The sequence below is a fragment of the Syngnathus scovelli genome, chromosome 2, assembly GCF_024217435.2.
Source record: "Syngnathus scovelli strain Florida chromosome 2, RoL_Ssco_1.2, whole genome shotgun sequence".
In the NCBI taxonomy this organism is placed as follows: domain Eukaryota; kingdom Metazoa; phylum Chordata; class Actinopteri; order Syngnathiformes; family Syngnathidae; genus Syngnathus; species Syngnathus scovelli.
In genome coordinates, this window is record NC_090848.1 from 5,198,826 (window position 1) to 5,221,655 (window position 22,830).

At 41.2% G+C, this 22,830-nt stretch overlaps 2 protein-coding genes across 15 annotated transcripts; one reads left to right on the plus strand and one right to left on the minus strand.

Moving 5' to 3' along the window:
- The first annotated feature begins 832 nt into the window (after nucleotides 1-832).
- On the plus strand, nucleotides 833-22,215 carry LOC125987751 (peripheral plasma membrane protein CASK). 13 transcript variants are annotated; one of them, XM_049752162.2, is made up of 28 exons: nucleotides 834-1,619; nucleotides 5,326-5,438; nucleotides 7,067-7,172; nucleotides 7,587-7,664; nucleotides 7,995-8,067; nucleotides 10,590-10,692; nucleotides 10,784-10,959; nucleotides 11,241-11,363; nucleotides 11,437-11,520; nucleotides 11,614-11,713; nucleotides 12,814-12,831; nucleotides 13,451-13,575; nucleotides 13,682-13,759; nucleotides 14,214-14,294; nucleotides 16,044-16,232; nucleotides 16,333-16,411; nucleotides 16,485-16,570; nucleotides 16,676-16,762; nucleotides 16,830-16,898; nucleotides 17,002-17,037; nucleotides 17,576-17,614; nucleotides 17,911-18,107; nucleotides 18,209-18,324; nucleotides 18,996-19,076; nucleotides 19,158-19,238; nucleotides 19,381-19,583; nucleotides 19,758-19,841; nucleotides 20,519-22,215. In XM_049752162.2, exons 1-28 carry the CDS (start codon nucleotides 1,561-1,563, stop codon nucleotides 20,693-20,695), a joined length of 2,841 nt encoding a protein of 946 aa, XP_049608119.1. In that variant the 5' UTR covers nucleotides 834-1,560; the 3' UTR covers nucleotides 20,696-22,215. The 13 variants fall into 13 exon arrangements, with proteins under 13 accessions (XP_049608130.1, XP_049608119.1, XP_049608121.1 ...); XM_049752164.2 differs by having other exon boundaries at nucleotides 19,011-19,076; XM_049752165.2 differs by having other exon boundaries at nucleotides 16,676-16,744.
- On the minus strand, nucleotides 8,302-10,176 carry LOC125987754 (probable G-protein coupled receptor 34). 2 transcript variants are annotated; one of them, XM_049752178.1, is made up of 3 exons: nucleotides 10,028-10,176; nucleotides 9,890-9,962; nucleotides 8,302-9,618 (listed from the first exon to the last, which is right to left on the minus strand). In XM_049752178.1, exon 3 carries the CDS (start codon nucleotides 9,578-9,580, stop codon nucleotides 8,420-8,422), a length of 1,161 nt encoding a protein of 386 aa, XP_049608135.1. In that variant the 5' UTR covers nucleotides 9,581-9,618; nucleotides 9,890-9,962; nucleotides 10,028-10,176; the 3' UTR covers nucleotides 8,302-8,419. The 2 variants fall into 2 exon arrangements, with proteins under 2 accessions (XP_049608135.1, XP_049608134.1); XM_049752177.2 differs by having other exon boundaries at nucleotides 9,890-10,149.
- Nucleotides 22,216-22,830: the final 615 nt, after the last annotated feature.

The following is a 22,830-nucleotide window of genomic DNA, read 5'->3' on the forward strand; positions in this document are numbered from 1 at the left end:
TTAATGCTCCCCATTTTCTGTATTTCATCATCCTGTGCCGTGACAGGGCGGAATGCGCTCCAAACGCATTATATCTAATCAGTATGTTGTATTTGTATTTATTTGCATTTTAATTACAAATGATAAAAAGAAGATTAAACATACTCCCCACAATTTAAATACATTATTTTGTCTTTCGGTTAGGAAAAATACAACAATCTATGATCGAAATGTTTTCATGGTAAGAAGTGTATGTTGAAAGTGTTGGAAACGGAAAAGGTACCAATTGGGAATGGCCGATAAACTACCAAAGTCACGCCCCCGCCATCGTTACCTCGGAAACAGCCCAGTACTTGACATTAGAGTCCCAGTAATAAAACAGTCCCATATAATATAAGCTGTCCATAAATTCAGTTCTGTAGTTGAAATCAGATCTTAGGCAACATGCATATTGTACCATACTGCATTGATGACCACATCAACAGCCAATCAGAGTGCCAATTGATGAATCTATATACCAACGGTGGACGAGAGGAGAGGGGCTGATGCAAAGCCACGGCGAGACACGACAACCCTTTTCTGGGGAACCTCCCTTTGAACCCATGGGGTTTAGGGAATCACTGTCAAAATAACATAACAATCCGCCATATGCATTTATCCCTGACAGACATGCCAAACATTGTATGTTGATACACTGAAGCGAGCAATGTGGTAAAAGGTGACGTAAGACATGGAGCTGCAGGAATGCTGGCACATGCGCAGAAAAATGACGCTGGATGGCTGGAACCGTTGCCTGGAAATCAGACGCCCGTCGAACGCCATTTTGGCTCTAATGTCACTAAAGCATTGAGTGTGGGTCGTTTCTCAGGGCGCCATTTTGGCTCATCGGGTTCTTGGGCGACACATTTGACGAAGTCGGAGCGACTGCCAGCATCCGACTAACGGTGGACGCAACATTTGAGATGTTGGATGCAATTTCACAAGAAGCATATGCGGAGGCGTTGTGATCGACTCCATAGTGGAGATTTTCTGCTTCGATTTGGCGAGCGGGATTTCCCATATGATACGTTTGGATAGGGCAAACCGTCTGAGATACTGGGCGTGCACAGTGCAATCAACCCAGGAGTCAACCGGCTATTCCATCGTCAGCTAGCCCATAAAACCCAGCATTTCGGACAGCGATTAGCTTTTGCTGAAGCTCAACACCGTCATCTGAACTGGACATCTTGATGGATTTGCAGATGGTGTCAAACACTTTGCACTATAATTTGATGGAATAATGCGGATCGGAGTCATGTAATTGTTTCTCTGCAAAGGAGGAAAATCTCCAACCCTTGCGGTCTGGTCTGTGGTTCCTGTTGAGCTAGCCCGCTAGCTGGCTAGCAGAACCCCAGAAGGTGGGGCGGGCGAACTTGCACTCTGTAGTGACCGATGCTTTTATCTTCATCGTATTTGGGACGCACATTTCCCACTGTCACCGACCTGCCATAATCACGCCCCTCGTTAATTAAGTGTGCAGAGCAGATCCTAAACTATTGGGAAGGGGGCCATTTGTAGAGCTCCCCCGTTTGACTTTGGACCATGGCGGACGACGACGTGCTATTCGAAGATGTCTACGAGTTGTGTGAGGTGATTGGCAAGTGAGTATCAACAGAACATGCTCATCATCTTTTTCTCCCCCATTGTAGTCCTTCTTCCACAAAGTTGCAGTTGATGTCTGGTGTTGGCACAAAGTCTTGCTTGATTCTGGACGTTTTTCTCATTACGATCGTGGCATCACTGCATTCCTATGCTAATATGAACTGACTCAAAATGTAGGCATGCGGGAGGATTCACGTGACTGCAAAATTGGGGCTCTATGACACTATACGTAGTATCGAGGCTTAATTTGCAATTCTCTTCCTTGCTCATTCAGCAAAGGTCAGTTTTCAAAAGAGACATTCCAAAACAACTCCAAAGGGTTCCTTCTAAACTCAAGCAACAAATGATATGTCAAAACATCACAAAGCAATAGTGAATTATTACTATTGGCCCTGTATGTTGGAAGATGGCTGAGACCTTGTTTGAGACATGCCACTCAGTGTAGTAGATCTTAAGATCATGACATTATATGAAGGATCAGTGCATTAGCCCCTGCAGCGTACCTGAGGTCTTCATGTGGTCACAAATTCAAGCAAGGGGCTGAAACATGACCTTGATGTCCCACCAGCTAGCTTATTAAATTGATTTAGGAAAGAAAATAGTGGGCAGTGATAGCTTACGATAACTTGACTGTAGAAGCTGGGAGTTGCGTAATCAACTGTTAGAAATGTTGATTTTTTTTTGGGGGGGGGGAGTTAATGGATCAGGGAGTTGAATCTTTGTGTCTTGGGATGTGTTACCGGAAGAGGGAAGAGATCATTTTTCCTGAACCAGATGCATGAGGGGAAGGCAGTCTGGAACAAGATAAATCAGCAGATTGGTGGCGGTGATGAGGGGGTGGAGGTAGTTTTTCTATCCCACACTTCAATGGGGACAATAAAAAATCTGTTATCTATTGTTTTGGTTCATAAAATTTGTTTCAGTTTCTATTGTCTCGAGTGCTCACATTTGCATTACAATTTTCATACATGCCCTGCATGCAAACTTGCACTTACTTGTACAAGTGTGTGTTTGTGTATGCGTGTGTGTGTGTGTGTGTGTGTGTGTGTGTGTGTGTGCGCGCGCGTGTGTGTGTGTGTGTGTGTATGTGTATGTATGTATGTATGTATGTATGTATGTATGTATATACTATATATATATGTATGTATGTATGTATGTATGTATATACTATATATTATATATATATATATTATATATATATATATATATATATATATATATATATATATATATATCTATATATATATATATATACATATATATATATATATATATATATATATTTATACATATGCAGATGTATGTATATATGTATGCATGTATATGTATGTTGTTTGAATGTGAGAGGAAACCATAGCACCTGGAGGAAACCCACACACGCACGTAGAGAACCTGCAGACGCCACACAGGAAGGCTTTAAATTTATTTACATAGATTCAACAAAAATTTCAATATAACAAGACAAATACTTGCACAGGTGATGCTGAAATGCCATTATGGATTTATTAATAACCCTACCTAGGGAAATTAAAATAATAAAAGAAGTGAGAAAGAAATCATTAACTGTTTGAAAAAAGCATAAACCACGCAAAAAATCTATGTTTAACCATGAAAAAGAATACATCATTATGAATGGCCAACACTGAATTCTGCATTTTTGTACTGAACTTCTCAATTGTGCATTAAGTGACATTTCAGTGAGACGCTTGGCCTTGTGCTTCACTGAGCGTCTTTGTCAGTCTTCATGGTAGGGAGACAGCTGCTGTGTTTAAGTTGTTTTGTTTTGGGTTTTTTTTTGCACATCATATGTTCCTTTTGTAAAGACATTCAAAGTCTCACCAGGACTCAAGACTAAATTGTAGTAATGATGGTTTTTGGTTACACCAGTGTTAAAGCACACTTGACAGCATTGAAATTTCTGTCTGGAACATTACAGTATATCCACACATGGGAGTGTTTTATATACAATATATTTATTATTAATGCTTCCATAAAGATCATGCTCAATTATTTAATTCGCAATAACGTATCAAAATTGCACATGCACACACTTTTTTATTTTAAATACAGGAAAAATCCCAAGCGTTTTAGTTGTAATGGCCATTTTTATGTAAAGACATTAAACCTTGTGTTCCAACAAGTGTTACTTGTTAAGTTGGCCTCCTTCATCTATTTCACTGATGAGCTGTCCATAAAGTCACTGCTCAGGTGGGACACGGAACCACAATTTTCTCATCCCTCCCTTGCTTGTATTAAGGTGCGTTGATTCTTTATGCTTGCAACATAGAGACAGTATGCAACTGAGCATAAAAAAAGTTGAGAATCTCCTGCTATCTTAATGCTGTATAAGTTATAATATTTAAAAACCCATATTTGTTTCTGTTTGAAGAGATCTATTGCAATCATTTTACAGTTAACTTCACCACATGCAGTTGTATTTAGGATTTAGTTGACCCCACTGTTTGGACCACACGAACACAGGGATTTACCAGTTAGTAAGTTAACCACAGGGAGAGAATGAAACCCAATAATTTTCTTTGCTCTACATGGTGAGTCTGCAGCTGTGCGTGTTGTGTCTGTTTAGGCTAGAAAAGGAAATCGAGGGGCTGAAAGGAAAGTGCCCTGGTGTCCGGCACATCCTTTTGCAACAAAACTGCCTGTCACCCCAGTCTTTTGATTGAATCTATGAAGGAGACCTTTGTAATGATTTGTTAAATTCTGGCAAGTCTTTTGATGGCTGCTGTTGTCCGGATGTGAGGAGCGTGTGGGTGTTTTTGTATGATGCCACAGCTGCGGTGATGTCAGCATGACATATGCATTTCCTCAGACTCGCTTTCTCTTTTAGTTGGCATGACTTAATAGATTTCATTTGATAGATTTAAGTAATATTTTTATTCTATGCATTGAAATAGTACCACTTCCCCCTCCTGCATAGAGGGCTTTGCAAAATGCTTTTCAACGCAGTCCCCATAATTTACCCACATGGTTACAAATTGGATTTAGGTAAGCATTAAAGCAGGCATTGCCACCCAACCCTATTTGTTTATTAATTGCAGAAACGCTTTTTATTGTCACACACTTATTAGCATTTCCCATTAAACAGCTGTACTTGCTTTCCTTCTACAGTAGCCGAAGTTTTGAGATTACCATTGCAAAGTTATGCACAGCGGCTGGAGAACGCTTAGGTCACACTTTAGACTTCCTTCCTTCCTTCCTTCCTTCCTTCCTTCCTTCCTTCCTCCCCTCCCCTCCCCTCCCCTCCCCTCCCCTCCCCTCCCCTTCCCTTCCCTTCCCTTCCCTTCCCTTCCCTTCCCTTCCCTTCCCTTCCCTTCCCTTCCCTTCCCTTCCCTTCCCTTCCCTTCCCTTCCCTTCCCTTCCCTTCCCTTCCCTCTTTTTTCCTTTTGTCCTTTGTTCCTTTTTCACATCATATACCCACACAACTAACGGGATGTCCGGAAGCACAGCAACATCTGCCACCTCTTTGCTGCCATTTGTGTGGTCACCCTTGTCCTGCCATGTCCTCACAATAATGTTTTTTAATTAAGTTTAACAGTGGTTTAGCTTACAACTGCTCTGCAATTACCCTTGGCAACAGTGGTAAAACTTCCATATGCCAAACCTCCTACATGGCCGTTATGAACATGTGTGCTGGCTACATCGACACACATGGATAGGTGTCTCATTTGTGTCTCGTGTCTATTGTAGGGGACCTTTCAGCGTGGTGCGCCGCTGCATCAACAGGGACACTGGCCAGCAGTTTGCTGTAAAGATCGTCGATGTGGCGAGCTTCACCTCCAGCCCTGGCCTCAGCACTGAAGGTGAGAAAGGGTGCAGTCCTTGTCGCCAAGCTTATATTTCAACTTTGAGCCTTCTGCACATGCAACAACAGATGGCAAAGGTACAACCAATCTGGACACAAGGGCACTGAATAACTTGCCAGAAATTACACTTTGATGCCCAAATCTGGTGTGTGTCTCAGGTAGGACGTAATTTGTGTGCTTGCATTTATGCCAAGCTCACATGCATGTTGGCGCTCGCAATGTGCCATCTGCAGTAGCCCAGTCAGGGATTAGCTCCGCAGCCAGTAACAACAGCAAGAGAAAGATATGAGTCCCGGTAGGAGAAATGCTTGCAGTATCTTGGGACTTGGCACTTTGCAAGTATAAAATATAAACATAAATCCTATAAAGTGGCACGTTATTGTCATGATCCAAAAGCCCACTACAAACCAAAACTGGGTTTCACGAGTGGGCGCCGGTCAGCCAATGCTTTTGGTACAACTCAAAATTTGAACTGAATCACAATGTTGCAGATCTAACAGCAATGAGAAATGCACACAAGGTTTCACAAAAATGACAACTGCTTAGGAGTTTTACGCATAAGCAAGATGATTAAATGATTTCAGGAAAAGATTGAATTGCAAACTTTCCGACAGTGCAATTTCAATTCAATTCACTCTTTTCCGCAATTCAAGCTTCAGTGCAATCACATTGTGAAGTAACGTTTACAACATGGCATACCATCAAAATCGTTCAAGCTGTCACTCTAATAATGCGCAGACACAAAAGAGGCATTGTGAGGAAGGCAGTAAGTTTTTCAAGGTTTTTAAATGGTTCAATAAAGACTCACTGCCTGCCATTATGTATAAAAGTGCAATTTATGGGTAACAGGGTATGAAAAAATACGTTATTTAACCAACGAGGTTTGAATTGTTCTTTGTACATGTATATAAGATTATGTATAATTTTTTCCCCTCCACATTTTTAGAGGCTTAACTGCTTTTAACAGTGACTGTAGGCTTATAGATATGACCGAATGTTCATTTTATGGTATTAAAAGAATCCCTTCCTAGTACTGGTGAGTGTAAAAGTATAAAAATCATAATGGAATTATTTCTGAGTGGATGTTTTTAAAAATGAAAGATAATTAAATACCAATTATTTCCCGCTAAAAGGGTCAGAATCATTTATTTTTCTCTCTGCCGTTTTCATTCTATTTTCCCTATTGTAAAAATGTCTGACTTTTGTTTTATGTAATGAAATCAATTCATTATATAATATTATTAATATTTTTTCCAAAAATTATTTATCTTGGCCTCCTTTTCCCCCACAAAAATGACACTGGTACAACTTTACCTTGCTGAACATGTTCTTTACTGCTCTCTGGTGGTGCACAAAATAGCAGCCATTTTTCCTGCATGGTGAAATCAAAATGAACACTGGTATTGTTGAACAGTATGTTTTCTGTACCTGTTGTATAATGTTGCCACAATGATACATTTTATCCAGAACATATTCAGTCGTGAATTCCACTCAGTGTGTTTACGTTTTCATTAATTCACTTTATTAATTCACTTTAACGCTTTGCTAATGTTCACAATGTCTTGAGTTTCTTAATTAATGAGTGATTGTAACCACGACTCAAAGCACATCCTGTCTCGTGTCAGATCTGAAGCGAGAGGCCAGCATCTGCCACATGCTGAAACATGCTCACATCGTGGAGCTACTGGAGACTTACAGCTCGGACGGCATGCTCTACATGGTGTTCGAATTGTGAGTGCATGCATCACTCTTGCATTTCATGTAAATTAATCTATACTTAGCTGCTCAAGTGTCTGGAAGATAAATTTAAGCCTTTGGCAAGCAAATACTGCACTTGCTCACCCGCATCCTTCCTATGTGAAGAGCCAATATTGGTACACAGTTCTTACTGCACATTGGACTTTATCCTCACTAGTAGAATTTATGATATATTAGTGTAGTTAGTTCTATAATACCAATTTATAACAACACTAATAATAATGATGATGACAATAATAATATTAATGACAATAATATGGGAAATGATCATTATAAAAGGTAATGAAACTCTGCTGCAGTCTAATTTACAATGTGATACACAATTTATTTACTTCTAGGAATTATTTTTATATTTAAAAGCTAACTGCACTATTGTCTCATTCCTAGTATGGATGGAGCTGACCTCTGTTTTGAAATTGTGAAGAGAGCTGATGCTGGGTTTGTGTACAGCGAGGCTGTGGCCAGGTAAGACACCCATCGTCTGAGTATTGTATTAAAGTGTGGCGGATTACTAGTTAAATTACTTGTCTATTATTGTGCAAAACTGCACGCAACCCACCACAAATTGCAGTGTTATGAAAATTTGCAGAAGAGTTGTATTGCCTTCTGTTAAAATTTAAAGCGCAACACATTTTGGGAAATTGGCAGCTCACAATAAAATTAATGGTTTAATTTTACACTTGATCAATAGGCAGGCACTCAAGACACCCAAGTATTTAAAAAGTAAATTTTCAATAATATTGTTAGCCTGAGTAATTTGCGGGTGCCATTAATCATCTATTTATTTCCTTGCAGTCACTATATGAAGCAAATTTTGGAGGCACTTCGCTACTGTCATGACAACAATGTCATACACCGTGACGTCAAGGTGAGTTGACAGCCCCTCTTAATGCAACATTAACATCCATAAATCAATGAAATTACCGACACTAATGTTGCAGTTTGGATGTAGTGGGTACAGGTGCTGCAGAGATACTTTTATAATCAGTTTGGGGGATATTCTTTAATCCGTTCATTTTTATCCATTTCCTATTATGTATTTTAAACAATTACGTCACAGTCGTTGCAGGACTGCCAAGCAAGGTAATGGGCGTAGCCAAGCGGTTTTGCAAATCCATCATCTTTATTTACATGCAGCAAGTCTGTGAACAGTAATAACACACCATTGTGATATGTTCATCTGAAATCATGATTCTGTCAATACCAGTGGTGTGGAAGACTCAGTCCACAGTTCTTGGTAAAGCTAAAGGTACTGAAGCCCTTCGGAACTCTGTTGTGGAGCTGTAGGATGGAGTTTCATTTTGAAAGAAAAGTCGATTGCCAAGTCTGTTTTCAAGTGCATGGATGACAGTTTTGCGCACCGAGCCAGACAAAACAAAATACATAACAGGATCCAAACAGCTGTTAAAGGAAGACAATAAGAGCATGACCTCATTGATGTGATCCACCACACGCAAGTATTCACAATTCACTGTCGTATTTAGCTGCACGAGAATGTAGATGGGCCGAAAGCTGTGGTAGGGACCAAAGCAAAGGGTGAACAGGAAAAGGACAAAGAAGGATTTCTTTGCTGTACATCCATATCTTCGTGCATTGGGAAGTTCTGGCTTGTCCCTTGACACTTTCATTAACTGGTAGGTGATCTTGGCGTAGCACACCACGAGCATGATGAAGACAAACCAAAACATTGCCACCAGTACAATGTTAAAGTAAGCTTTTCCACTGGCAAGCCTTCGATGCTTGAATTGGAAGCATTTGTCATTTTCCTCTTCGTCCTCCGCAGTGGCAATCATGGGAACCAATGCTACCAGAGACAGGCCCCATAGTGCCCCACATACCACCCAACTACACGGCAAACCACATCCACAGAGTCGTGCCCCCAAGCCTCTTCGCACTCTGCCCTTCCCTTTGAGCCTCAAATAGCGATCTAGGCTGATAAACCCCAGTAGCATGATGCTTATGTACATGTTCATGTAGAATAGATTCCCCACCAGCTTGCAGGCCACATGTCCCAGTAGCCAGCGGTTCCCAATAATGTGGTAGATGATTCGGAAGGGAAGACATGCCAGAAGGACCAGGTCTGCCACCGCGCAGTTGATAAGAAACACACGCAAAGAGTTACGGCTGGAGTGAACAAAAATGAAGACCCACAAGGCAAAGAGGTTACCCACTAAGCCAAGGAGGAACAACAAGGAATAGACAACAGCTAGTGGCAGACGGAGAGCCGAGTCATCTAATGAACAATTAGTTGGTTTCGGAGTGGCCACAGAGGAGAAATTAGGGGTTGTTGGAGGAGATGTGGCTGGGAGTGAGAACAGAGAATTGTGAGCAAAAACAGTATTGACCAATATAGTAGTTGATGAGGATATGGAGCTGTTCATTTTGATTGTTGGTTGGTGTCCTCGGGGTGGACCAGTTTCTGAGGAAATCAAACAAATCAAGAAAATATTTTCAACATGTACTTCCTCAAAAGCAAGGGTTAACACTCAACTCGTACTAATTTTTATTTATTGATTTCTTTTCATTTTTTTCATATATTTTTTTTATTTAAATTTTATTGCCTATATTTATCTACTGTTATTAATCAGACATATACAAACAAATTGTTAAAACAAAGTCATAATATAAAGACCGTAAATACAATAAAATGTGAAAATGAGTGACAAGCCAAAGCCTTTCCACACACTTACTATAAGTGATTCACTTGTACTTTTGAGAAAGTCCAAAGAAAAATAAGCGTGCTGGGGTCCCAACTCCAATCACCTTAAAAAAAAGAAGGACTTTATGGAAAGAAGAAAAAAAACTTTTCTATGTTTTACTTTATGGACCTTTCACTTGATTCGCTCACTGTCCCAGTGAATCCTGCACTTGTCGCTGCTTCTCTCGTCTCTGTGACTGCCTGCCACTCAGTCTGAGTCTTTTCTTCAAGTTCCTACTTGTGACTGTTGCTGCAATGACTGTGAAGTCAAACAGAGGGGTGGTCTGTGCCTCCTCCCCTTTTTTTATAATGTTCCGTAGAAATTCACCTTTTCACCCTCGTCATGAGAAAAGTACAAAAGCATATACAGGAAATGCTGAGCTTTGGTTCCTAAACATTTAACAGCCTGGCTGTGTTGCGGTTAGTTTAAATACATATTTAGTAGTTTGTGCTTGCAAATGAAACACTGCCATCATACTTTTTTTGTGTGAAATACATTTAATACATTAATTGGTATTATTGGAGAACACATGACAGTCAGTGTTGACAAACAGTGTCAAGTTCATACATGCACACTGCACAGAGTTGGAAAACTTGGAATTTCAATATGATGGTGCCCATTTCACATTTTGTACCTGACATTTAATCGACCCTTGTTTTTTTATTTTTTACTTGTATGTGTTTGTATGTAGCCCCACTGTGTGTTACTGGCCTCCAAGGAGAATTCTGCTCCAGTCAAACTGGGAGGCTTTGGAGTGGCAATACAACTGGGAGAGTCGGGCCTGGTAGCTGGAGGTAAATCCGCACTTTAGAGCATCTTACTCTTGGTGACTATCTTCAAAAATGGTGCCTCTTCAAACTCATAACATCCGACTGCTCTTTTCAGGTCGTGTCGGTACTCCCCACTTCATGGCTCCGGAAGTTGTCAAGAGAGAGCCGTACGGGAAGCCAGTGGATGTGTGGGGATGCGGCGTGATCCTTTTCATTCTCCTGTCAGGCTGCCTGCCTTTTTATGGCACAAAGGATCGGCTTTTTGAGGCTATCATCAAGGGAAAATACAAGGTAGGATCATTATTCCCGTGGCCCCTTAGGTATTACTGTATGAAGCGAAAGCTTGTCTTTAAAAGCACTGGACATTCTCTCACTGTGAGAGCACGGCACACTGAGGTGTTATCTGTTTTTCTTGCATGACTAATGTGTGGCAGATGCAGTCACAGCAGGAAGTCTGTTATTCTCTGTCCCACTGCCTGCCAACAGCCATTGTGGTTCTCGCCGCTGTTTCTAGCTTCATATGTTGTTCATGGACTAGACTTAAAGTCTTTTAAATTCTTTGTGTTGTTCAGATGAACCCACGTCAATGGGCCCACATCTCAGAGAGTGCCAAAGACCTAGTGAGACGCATGTTAATGCTAGACCCCGCTGAAAGGATCACCGTTTACGAAGCTCTCAACCACCCTTGGCTGAAGGCAAATTTGAATCATTTGCATTGAGTCGTAGTTTCCGTGTGTGCACGTGTTAACTTTAGCTCTGTTGGCACAGGAGAGGGACAGGTACGCCTACAAGATCCACCTTCCTGAAACGGTGGAACAGCTGAGGAAATTCAACGCCAGGAGGAAGCTGAAGGTCAGCAATTTGTGGATCAAAGAAAGTGAACAGAGGGGATGTGTCCCATCAACCTCACCGTGGCTCATCATCTATTTTCTTGCGGTTCCTTAGGGTGCAGTGCTGGCTGCTGTGTCAAGCCACAAGTTTAATTCCTACTACGGTGACCCTCCAGAGGAGCTTCATGACTTTTCTGATGACCCAACCTCCTCAGGTAAATATCACAACAACTCTTTGCTTTCTGCATTTAATTCCTGTAGGGAAAAAATCTCTAAACAATATTTAAACATTTCAGAGGCGTTCGTATTGCAATAAATTAGGGCTGCACTCAACTAATAATAATTTTAATAATTGGTAAATATGTTGATTAATGATAAATCTGATAAATTAGGTTTAACCTCCCGTCATTAAAAAAACTATATGGTTTCAAATTTAGATTAAGCTGCTGATTTGGTCCATAACATGTCAGAAAAGAGGTAAAAATGTCCTTCATTGTTTTGTAAAGTAATATCAGATTGCAGATGTTTTATAAGTATATGCAAAAGGCTGCAAATCTGAATATTTTGACAGTTTTGAATTTAACAAAATTAAAAAATGATTAATCAATTGTCAAAAGATTAATTGATTAAATTGTTAGGCAATTGGTTGTCAATAATTATTTATTAAAAAAAAAATCATATTGACCAAAAGATCTGCATAAATTCGTAATTATTAGGTGGTTTCTGTTGTCTTTGAAGTGACCTCAGGCTGTCTGGTTAGAACTTCCTGTTTCTGTGAAATCTCACCGCATTAGCTACACATCCCCGTCTCAGCCAAGTCTCACTTCCTTTCATACAGCTGCACACTGCACATGCATTTTTTTTTCCTTCTCACCTACTTGAAAACCACACACCAGCAAATTTGAATAAATACAATTTGCAATGCAATGGCTTCAATCTTAAAAGCTCATTGAAATATCAAATGAATAAACTTAGTGTGTTTTTTTTTTTTTTTTTTGCTTTACTGTGTTACACATGTAGCCACCTGTGACTCGACACAAGTTTGCCGAGTCATCCAGCCGCACTTGTTTTCTCGGTCCATTTGTTGCAGTCGTCTGTCCTAGACATGCTGCTGTTCTTGGAGCATGCTTGGAGCATCTTTGCAGCTTATTTTGGCTTCTGCTGATGTTAGTTTTCCCCTTTGCTGCAGCTGCTCTTTCTGTCGTCGTATGTCCCATGTACTCCTTACCTACACTTTCCTGTTATTGTGAAATCGAAACAGATGTGAAACTTTCCTCTAATGCCAGTCTCTCTTCTTGTGCTTTGCTGCTCTTAGGACTGCTCGCTGCAGAAAGTACGTACCTCTGCCCCCCACATTTAGAACCCTTTCGACTCCCTGTCCCTTTTTGATTGCATTTGTGTCTCCCTTTATATGCCCTTGAATGAATTGTGAGCTTTTGCTCCAAAAGCGTTCACTCCCTTGAGATAACCAAAATCATAGATGTTGAGGGTGAACGTTCTACTGTACGGACTTGGTTGTTGAGATTTAGAGTGTCCAAATGAGTTAACAAAATGCCAGAATATTCCATCTATTTTCCCCTATGTGTCAATGTTCCGCTCCGATCAACCATCTGTTTGATTTTGAGAGCTGACTTTTTTCTAATGTCATATTGATGCCACTGCTACTGTTTCTCTGGTTTTGCTGCATGTGTGGGCAATGCAGCAGGTACCTTGGGTTCAATAGTTTACCTCTTTTTGTTGTTGTGACTTTGCCTGTACTGTGCTTGTGCATCCGTCCTTCTTGCTTGCTTGTTGTCATGTTTTTGTTTCTGTGGGTACATGTACCATGACTGCTGTGTGTATTTTGTGCGGTGTTAAATGTTTGGAGAGATTGGTCAGTGTATGTAAATATTAGAGTGTTTCTACTTTCTGCTTGATATTTTGGCTGGCTAATTTGTTTGTGATTGCCTACTCAGGGGCAGTATCACAGGTTTTGGACAGTCTAGAGGAGATTCATGCTTTGACAGACTGTAGCGAGAAAGATATGGATTTCCTCCACAGTGTCTTCCAGGATCAACATCTCCACACCCTGTTAGATGTGAGTTGACCTTCATAAGCTTACATTTTCCTGTCATACCAGAATTGATGTCGGGAGTTCATGACCCACGCTTGTCATTTTATTGTGGTGCTTTCTACTTTTGCAGTTATATGACAAAATCAACACCAGGTCGTCTCCACAAATTCGAAATCCTCCCAGTGATGGAGTGCAGAGAGCCAAAGAGGTCAGCTTTATGCAAGTCTCAAACACAGTACTTTAATCCAGTGGTCCCCAACCTTTTCTCTGCTGCTGAATAGGGAAGTGTGTCTGAATGTGTGTGTGTGCGTGCGTGTGTGCGGTGAATGCAATCTTACATCAATCAATGTGAACTGATTGGTTTTTTTCCTCCAATTTTGAATGCCTTTTTAGCCTTAGCTGTGCAGTAAGCCACCTAGCATGATGATCTCAAGGCATTTAATTAGTTGACGAATCAGTTTTGAAGGTATCATTGACTCATTGGAGAGCCCCTCGCCTAACAAATAAATCAGATTTTGTTCTTCTCTTTCATTTGTGTAGCCTTCCGCGACCCACTAGGTACCGGTCCGCAGCCCAGTGGTTGGGGACCACTGCTGTCAGTTGAAGTGTTGTTGTGGGTCTTTGTGTCAGCGCTAATAATAATTGCTTTTTTTTCCCTTTAGGTACTAGAGACAGTCTCATGTTATCCAGACAACACAGAGGCCAAGGAGCTCAGAAGGATCCTAACACAGCCGCACTTCATGGTGTGGGCACACACACAAGCACACACAAACACTCACTTGTGGTCAGTCATGAATGTCAATTTTTGTTTTTTTTTTTTTTTTGGTAAGACTTTTTCTCCAGGTTTGAATGATTAATTATGAAACAAAAACTGGATGCAAATTTACTTTGGATTTCGTGTGCATGCCAGGGTGCGTGAGCGCATTTACAAGCTGTTGTGTCAGAAGAGTGCTGTATGCAATCCGCATGACTACCCTGGCCACACAAAGCTGCTTAACACCTGATCTGGGTTAGTGAGGTTAGACCTGCTTGGCGACAGAAGTGATGGCTAGAAGTCATTCAGAGGGGCTTCTGCCTAATGTTGAGCGTATTCTTCTAATGGGTATCATGGAGGCAACGTTGTGGACTCACCCAGAGATTGATCGCAGAAATGTGGAGGGCATTTTCTATTGAAGGTGAACTACCTTTTTTGTGTCTTTCTTTGCTGCGGTGTCAAATGTTTGTTGATTAATATCCAGTATATGTACTGTATATTGAATGTATTGAGTGCGTTTGCAGTGGTGTGTATTTGCAGTGTTTAAGTTAAATCCCCCCCCCCCCACCTATATTCAGAGCTTACAAATTTGACTAGTCACATTTTTTCCTTCTGCACATATCTAGCTATCTTCAGCTATTCACTGAAAAACTCATTATAACACCCTAAGATGCCACAAGATGGCAACAACATGCTGGTTAAAATGAAAGTAGTATTTTTTTTCAAGGAAGTATGCCTGAGCGACGATCTATGTATTTCGGGGAAGAGGCGAGTTTAACCTGGGTTGTTAGAGGAAATTATGGACATGCTTGTTTTTATATTTGCTTTTCCCTCCAAATTGAACAATGCTACTCGACAGGGTTTTTTTTTTTTTTTTTTACATTTCCTTTTGAGTAATTGGTTCTGCCTTTGAGCCCATGTCAGGGCATTATACACCCTTAAAAGATTCATCCAGCATCTTCACAGGGTCTTTTGCTTTTGTTCTCAGGTTGATATGCATATTTTGGACAATTCCCTAAATTCTCTGTCACGAATTGTGACTTATTTCTTTTGACTTTTCCTTGATTTTAAGTTACTTAACATATTTTCTGTTTGACAATGCAATGTTAATGGATCAACAAACATGACGTTTTCTTGGTTTCCTGAAAATGGTTTTGGAAACAAAAGTTTTTGCCCTAACCGTACATGAGCAATTTTATGGATGCACGCATGCATGGCCGCATGCACACACACGGTATTATTGGATGTGCATGTTCAATTAGTGTTAAGTACTGTACACTATTGTGACACACTTTTGGTCGGCTTCAATCCAATTAGCCCGCACTGTCTTGCGATCTAATGCACTCTGTGTGTTTTACACATACACGCATCCCAGTAAATAGCTCCCTTTTCCTTCGTTTATATCCACATTGAAAATTCCCAGAGTTTCTTGTAATACGGTCAGTTGCTGTAGGAAAGTCAATATTTTGCAATTAACAACCGTGTTCCTCTGAATTATTGTTCTCAGTTCCATTTTCGGGCTAGCTAATTTAATTCCCCCTCCTTGAATGTGTCAGTGAGCATGTTGGCCTCTTGGTGAGCATTGGCAGCTTGTAGATGTTAGTTAAAACACAAAGGGTCAGTGACTTGATCGGTGCCCTCAGAGGATTAGTGTAAGCCACACTCTGTAAAGCCTTCCACGAAAACACATACTGGGCGTGTATTTTAGCTTTCAATGAATGCTTTTCGTGTCGTTAAGGCTCTACTACAGACCCACGATGTGGTAGCCCATGAGGTCTACAGTGACGAGGCGCTTCGAGTGACCCCTCCGCCCACATCCCCTTACCTGAACGGAGACTCACCAGACAGCACCAACGGAGACATGGACCTGGAGAACGTTACCAGAGTCCGCCTGGTGCAGTTTCAGAAAAACACAGATGAGGCTATGGTGCATACAAACACAAACACGAAATGAAATCATCTTGTAGTTTCATCGACCCCACTCACTCAGTAAAACGTCTCTCAGACCAGCCATTTGTTTTTCACAGGGCATTACGCTGAAAATGAATGAGCTGAACCATTGCATCGTGGCTCGAATCATGCATGGTGGGATGATTCATCGGCAAGGTGAGTTCCATTTTATTTCATGTCTTCATGTTATTTCATGTAAATAGCCTCAATTTTTGCTCCTCAACTTCAGGGACCCTGCATGTAGGCGATGAAATCAGAGAGATTAATGGCATCAGCGTTGCCAATCAAACTGTGGAACAGCTCCAAAAAATGCTTGTGAGTTGGCAACTGAGTTACATTGCGCTAGTTCAATAGGAGCCTATCATATCACATGTGACATTTAGGGTTCCATACAAGTTTTAAACTGTTTGTTATCTACAGAGGGAAATGAGGGGAAGCATCACATTCAAGATAGTACCCAGTTACCGGTCCCAGTCCAAATCTTGTGAGGTACAGAATCAAAACCTGGTATGCTTCCAAGTCTTCGTACGTGGTTAGTGATGAACAAAAGTATAGAAACATGTTTGTGTTGCAGAAGGAGTCACCAGATTTGTCTCAACATTCGGCTGCTAATGGTCATGCAAGTGTCACTAGCTCCATTCTGGTGAGTTGTGCATGCACTGCAATTTTGGACATACACGTAGAAAAAGAAAAACTTAAGTAGTAGTAGTATTAATATTTACAAGGATATGTTGGTTATCCAATAGGATCTGCCAGCAACAATTCAGCCCAAAGCTCGTCAGGTGAGTTGAACAGCAAATCTCCACTTAATTGTCTTTCCCCCTTTGCTCCAACAGCAATTACGAACCGCACCAAATTAGTGTCATCAAAGTCTGCATGTACATACAGCAACCATTACATTACTAAATTTGTTTAACTTCTTGGACTCAGGAGATTTAAGGTTAGCTTGACTCAACTAAGCGCACTATTGCAGTGTTGACTCCATTCTGAGTTCTAGTTTACGACATGCCTTGCTGACACTTATTGGCTGCAGGGCATATGTTGTGCCCCGCTTAGAATTCGATTGGGATTCATATTAACGGTCCATCGAAAAACCATTGAAAAAAAAAAGAAAAACCCTCATTTAAACCTCAACGTTCAAAAGTTGCACGATTAACTACCTGAATGCTCAAAAGTGACACACACGTACCACCGATGGCGTATAGACAGACAATTCGGCTTACAGTTGGGAATCTCTTGCTGCGCACCTCTTGTGTGTGCCCCACAACATATTCTACTGCATGATTTGTGTGTAAGTGTGTGATGCTCTCAACTCCATAGATCTCCAGACCCGCTATCCAGGACAAATTGTCCATTAAGGTAAGATGTCTACTAGAGGAAGCACGTAGAAGTAGATCCCGACTCACACAATTCTCGTCACAAATCAATGCCCTCACTCTGATTACACGTATGCCTGATACGAACAGTTACCATCACCAGCCAGTAACCCTCTCTTCAGTTCTCTTTGGTTCGGTTCTTGATCAGAGTGTGCTGACATTGTATTTGTAAAATGTTGCTTTAGCAGTCACTCCATTTTTATGTGGGCAGCTGAAACAATCTATGCCTTTCCTGTATGATGCTACAAAAATCACGTCTTGACTGTTCCACCCCTGCAGATCTATGTTCGCGCTCAGTTTGAGTATGACCCGACAAAAGATGACCTCATACCTTGTAAGGAAGCAGGCATTGGCTTCAGGGTGGGTGACATCATTCAGATTATCTCCAAGGATGACCACAATTGGTGGCAGGGAAAGCTGGAGAACACCAAGAACGGTACAGCAGGCCTCATCCCTTCCCCAGAGCTGCAGGAGTGGTGAGTGACAAAATGACCGCTTCAGGTCGTCATCACACTTTCCAGATTTGCTTTTATGCTGATGTGCAAGCATGGCCTCACATTTCATGTGGTGTTCACAGGCGTGTGGCATGTATAGCCATGGAGAAGACCAAGCAGGAACAGCAAGCCAGTTGCACGTGGTTTGGCAAAAAGAAGAAACAGTATAAAGACAAGTACTTGGCCAAGCACAATGCAGGTAAATGCACATGCATTCCGGTCAAAGTGTAGTCTAGTATTTTGGCGTAGTCTAGTATTTTGACATTGATACAGTAAACACCAGTTTACACATGTTCCAGTAGTTGTATTTGATCATATTTAAAATGTCTGGGTCTTTGTACAGTGCAGTCACTTGACTGCATTGTGTGCTAATTCATATTTGTACTCACGAGATCCTGCTGTTAAGATTCAAAATGCAACCTGAAATGTGTCCTGCCTTGCCTTGCCTCTTACCTCAAAGACCTTCACCTTAGTCAGCGTTATTCTTGACTAACCTGTAGACATATCTGCTTTGGATGCAACATTATTTTTCTCCTTTTATTTCAATGTGTGTTTTATTAACCCTTGCGCTCCCACCCTCTGCCCATGTTTCATGCTGTCTCATACCCAATGACTTGGCTGCATGTAAGTAACTCCAGAGAGCTGTTATCCAGTTTCTGTCTTTTCTTCCTCTTTGTTTTTATTCCTCGTCCTCCCAAATATGTTAGACCTTGGAATGCAAATACCTATTTTTAGTCAGCCAAATACTGTCGTAAAATGATCGTCGGCATAGCCTTTTTTATCTTGGGTTGGTATTCTCGGGGCCAGATTAGAAGTAATTCGTTTTTGAACAATATATTAAGAGCAAGTGTTTGTCCTCTATTTCAACAGTGTTTGATCAACTAGATCTGGTGACTTATGAGGAAGTGGTCAAGTTGCCTTCTTTCAAGAGGAAAACACTCGTTTTGCTTGGTAAGTCTGGTTGGTGAGGTCTGCTTTCACTAATTATGATGATGAAGCTGTCATTTCAAAAACACCTTTGCTTCCATTCAGGTGCACATGGAGTTGGCAGGAGGCACATCAAGAACACGCTTATCACGAAACATCCAGATCGCTTTGCTTACCCCATCCCTCGTAAGGAATACGCGCACGCAAACACACACACACACACGCACACACACACACACCACTCACTTGCATACAGCAATGCAGCTGTCTAAATGTCTATCCTGACTTACATATCTGAAGATGAACCTTTTTCTCATGCCTCCATCAGACACAACTCGGCCTGCAAAGAAGGATGAGGAAAACGGAAAGAACTATTACTTTGTATCACATGACCAGATGATGCAAGACATCAGTAACAATGACTACCTGGAGTATGGCAGTCATGAGGATGCCATGTACGGAACCCGGCTGGAAACTATTCGGCAGATCCACGCTCAGGGCATGATCTCCATTCTGGATGTGGAGCCACAGGTGAAGTATGCACACACAGCCCAAAATGACCATCAGAATTCAATCGTGACCTCAAGTCTCTCAACTTAAGGCATTAGCACAGAACAATAAATGTTGGTAGTACATGCAAATGGTAAAAGACAACGCAAACTACACAAACTTGTTCAGTGTTTCTCTGTGTCTCCCTCATTTTAGGCACTAAAGATTCTCAGAACAGCTGAATTTGCTCCTTTTGTTGTCTTCATCGCAGCTCCCACTATCACGCCAAGCCTGACAGAGGTACAGTGATTGTCTTTCACGTGGCTTCCCTTCACTTGTTGGTGTTTGTGCTTGTTTTTGTATGCATTCAAAACCAGCTCGGTAAAGGCAGTTTGTTCCAAAAAGTCGGTCAAAGCATTTTCCTTGCGCTCCGATCGGATTATTATTTGTCATAAACCACCCCTCTCATTTGGAATCAAATCTTGATCGAGATGGTCTTGATCCAATTAGAATATTCCGAATAGGGTGTGTGCATGCAGCATTTTTATTCCGATCAGGCTTTTAATCCGAATAAATGTGTCCATTTAAACGTAGCCAGTGTGCGTTAATTTCCTCCTTCTTTGAGTCGCTACTATTCTTGTACGCACCTTTCCCCTACAGGTGTGCAGAGCTCTCTCTTTCATGAACTCAATGCATTTCTCACATTCCCTCTTTGCTTTAAGTGCGTTTCTCTTTTTTTTTTCCTTTGGCATGCCTTTTTTTCTATTTCCAATGGAGGTTCCCAAGTGGTGTCGCAAATTGCCTGTAAGTACTAAGTGCCTATGTTGTGCGCCTTTGACTCTGTGGGTTGTGTAGCGTCAAATCCCAAGAGCCCTTTTGAGTATCTGTTTAGCCAGCGGCACACCTGTCAAGCACTGCATAGAGATGGATCGCCATTTCCTGCTCATTACCTCATGACATGAATGTGTTTTTGTCAGGATGACTCCCTGCAGCGGCTCCAGAAAGAGTCGGAGATGCTGCAGCAGACATACGCTCACTACTTTGACCAGACTATCATCAACAACGAGATAGACGACACCCTGCGCATGCTGGAGGAGGCTGTGGAGCTGGCGTGTAACACCCCTCAATGGGTCCCAGTGTCCTGGGTGTACTAACATGGTGACAGCAGTAGCTCAGCTCACTGAGGTATCTCCAGCTCCTCCGGAATGGATGTGCGATACCTGTGCAATCACTTGGAATGCCGTGCGATCAAAATCCTGTGTTTTGTAGATGAAGCTATAATAGGACAAGAAATAACTGTGCCACCTCATGATGACTCCACTCTGGCCCTCGAAGGTCTTAATGTGTAAATATCTATCTGCAATGATATCAGTGCTAAAAGATGTTAGATGAAAACAGTTCTGTCCTTACATAGTTGAAGGCTGTGTGGGATGTGGTCTATATTTTGTACATTTCTTTTCAACATATTGATGACACTGACAAGGCAATAGCACGTATGACATTAAGCAGGTGTGAATGGGCCCTCAAAGGTGCTCTACGTGGAACCCGTATGTCTAAACCAGTTGAACTTTGAAGCACATCAGAAGCTGCCACAGTGTGCACAAGTAAATCGCTGGACTCTAAACCCAACAAAAAGCACAGGAAACTTGGCAGTTTCGTTCTCCCAGCCTCTTATTTATTCCACTATTTTGTCAAAGGAGCACGTTTTGTCAACTCAACTCTCGTACCCCCGTAGCGTGTCCTCCTCAACCTACGATCGTCTTTGTTTACATCAGAATTTGCACAAAAAGGACAATGAAGATCATATTGTCGGTGTGGTCTGATCTTCCTTGTACGCCGCACCAGATGTGATCCTGCAGGTACGTCTAGCACTCAAGTGGACAACAAAAAGATGAGGCAAAGTTCAAATGACCTGCCTTAAAAGAGGCGTGGGGAAGAGGTTTGTAACATCTATGCACACCCCCAGTTTCTCTCGGGCAGACCACCAGGGCCATTTTCCCCCCTCTTCACTACTGTTGTTACTATTTGTGTTAAAGGAGTCATGCCTGTGCTAGAAGAGAGTCGAACTTTACATAGGTTGAACATACAGTATCAAACAGAAAGATGATGTGTTTTGGAACTGAGCAGTTGTTTATAAAAAAAAAACAAAAAAAAAAACAAGACAAGTATTCTTGTTTTGAGGGTGAGTAAACAAGTCAACATTTTATGTGTAAATGTTTCAATGGTGAGTATGTCATATGCGTGAACTACAGAGAGCCAATGTTTAATAATGTTGAAAAGATGCTCAGTGTTTAACATAATGTTAACGCTTGACCAGAAGTAGCACAATGCTTTCCTGTCACATAAGTGACATCGTCATGATTATTTTTGAGAGTACAGTTGCTTTTGTGCCTCTTCAAGTGTTTCATTCTCATTTGAACTCGTGTGTAAATGACTTCTGTAAATGTCCAAAGCAGCTCTTGTGTATGACATGTTTTTTTTTTTTTTTTTGTTATTTCATTTTGTAAAGAAAAAAAATACAGTATCTTGAATTGAATGTGTGAAAGCAAAGTGACTTGACTTCCTTGTGGTTTGGCTGTTTTTGTCTCCATGTTGATGCAGCGATAGAAATGAGTACAATGACATTTTGGTGTGGATGAAATGAGTACAATGACATTTTGGTGTGGATGATCAACATTTAATTTCTTTTGCCGGAGGGGGGAAATCCTGCCAGGCTTCTGGGAGTATTGCACAATATTGTGGGCGACGAATCTTGCCTGTGAAAGACATTTCATTTTACAGTTATGGGCGTTATCTTTGGCATTTGCAGATAATTAAATGATGGCCCTCAACATGCAATTGCAACATTTGTCCATGCAAGACAACACAAATTATTTTTGATGAGTTGTTTCTGCAACATTTACTAGAACTGAAAAAAAAAAAACCTAGTTTAAGACCCACAGAATAACGTAAAAAAATGTTTAAAACTACTTTGACAAAGAAATTAAATGTAAAAAAACAGCCACAAAATAAGTCATAAACCACGACTCCTATACACACGTACGCACGCGCATTGGCTTGCCACCGACAACACTTCTCACAGTGGCCAGGAGATGGCAACAACGTAGCTTCTGAAGACGCTATAGTGCAGAGATGGGCAACTTAATTGCTCGAGGACGGTCCCAATTTTTCATTGTATAATCATATAATATTATAGAGCCACTTTCTACCACGCACGTCCTAACCAGATGTAGGACAAAAATGCAATATATGATCAAAATACGTGCCCTTAATTCATATTGGTTATGAT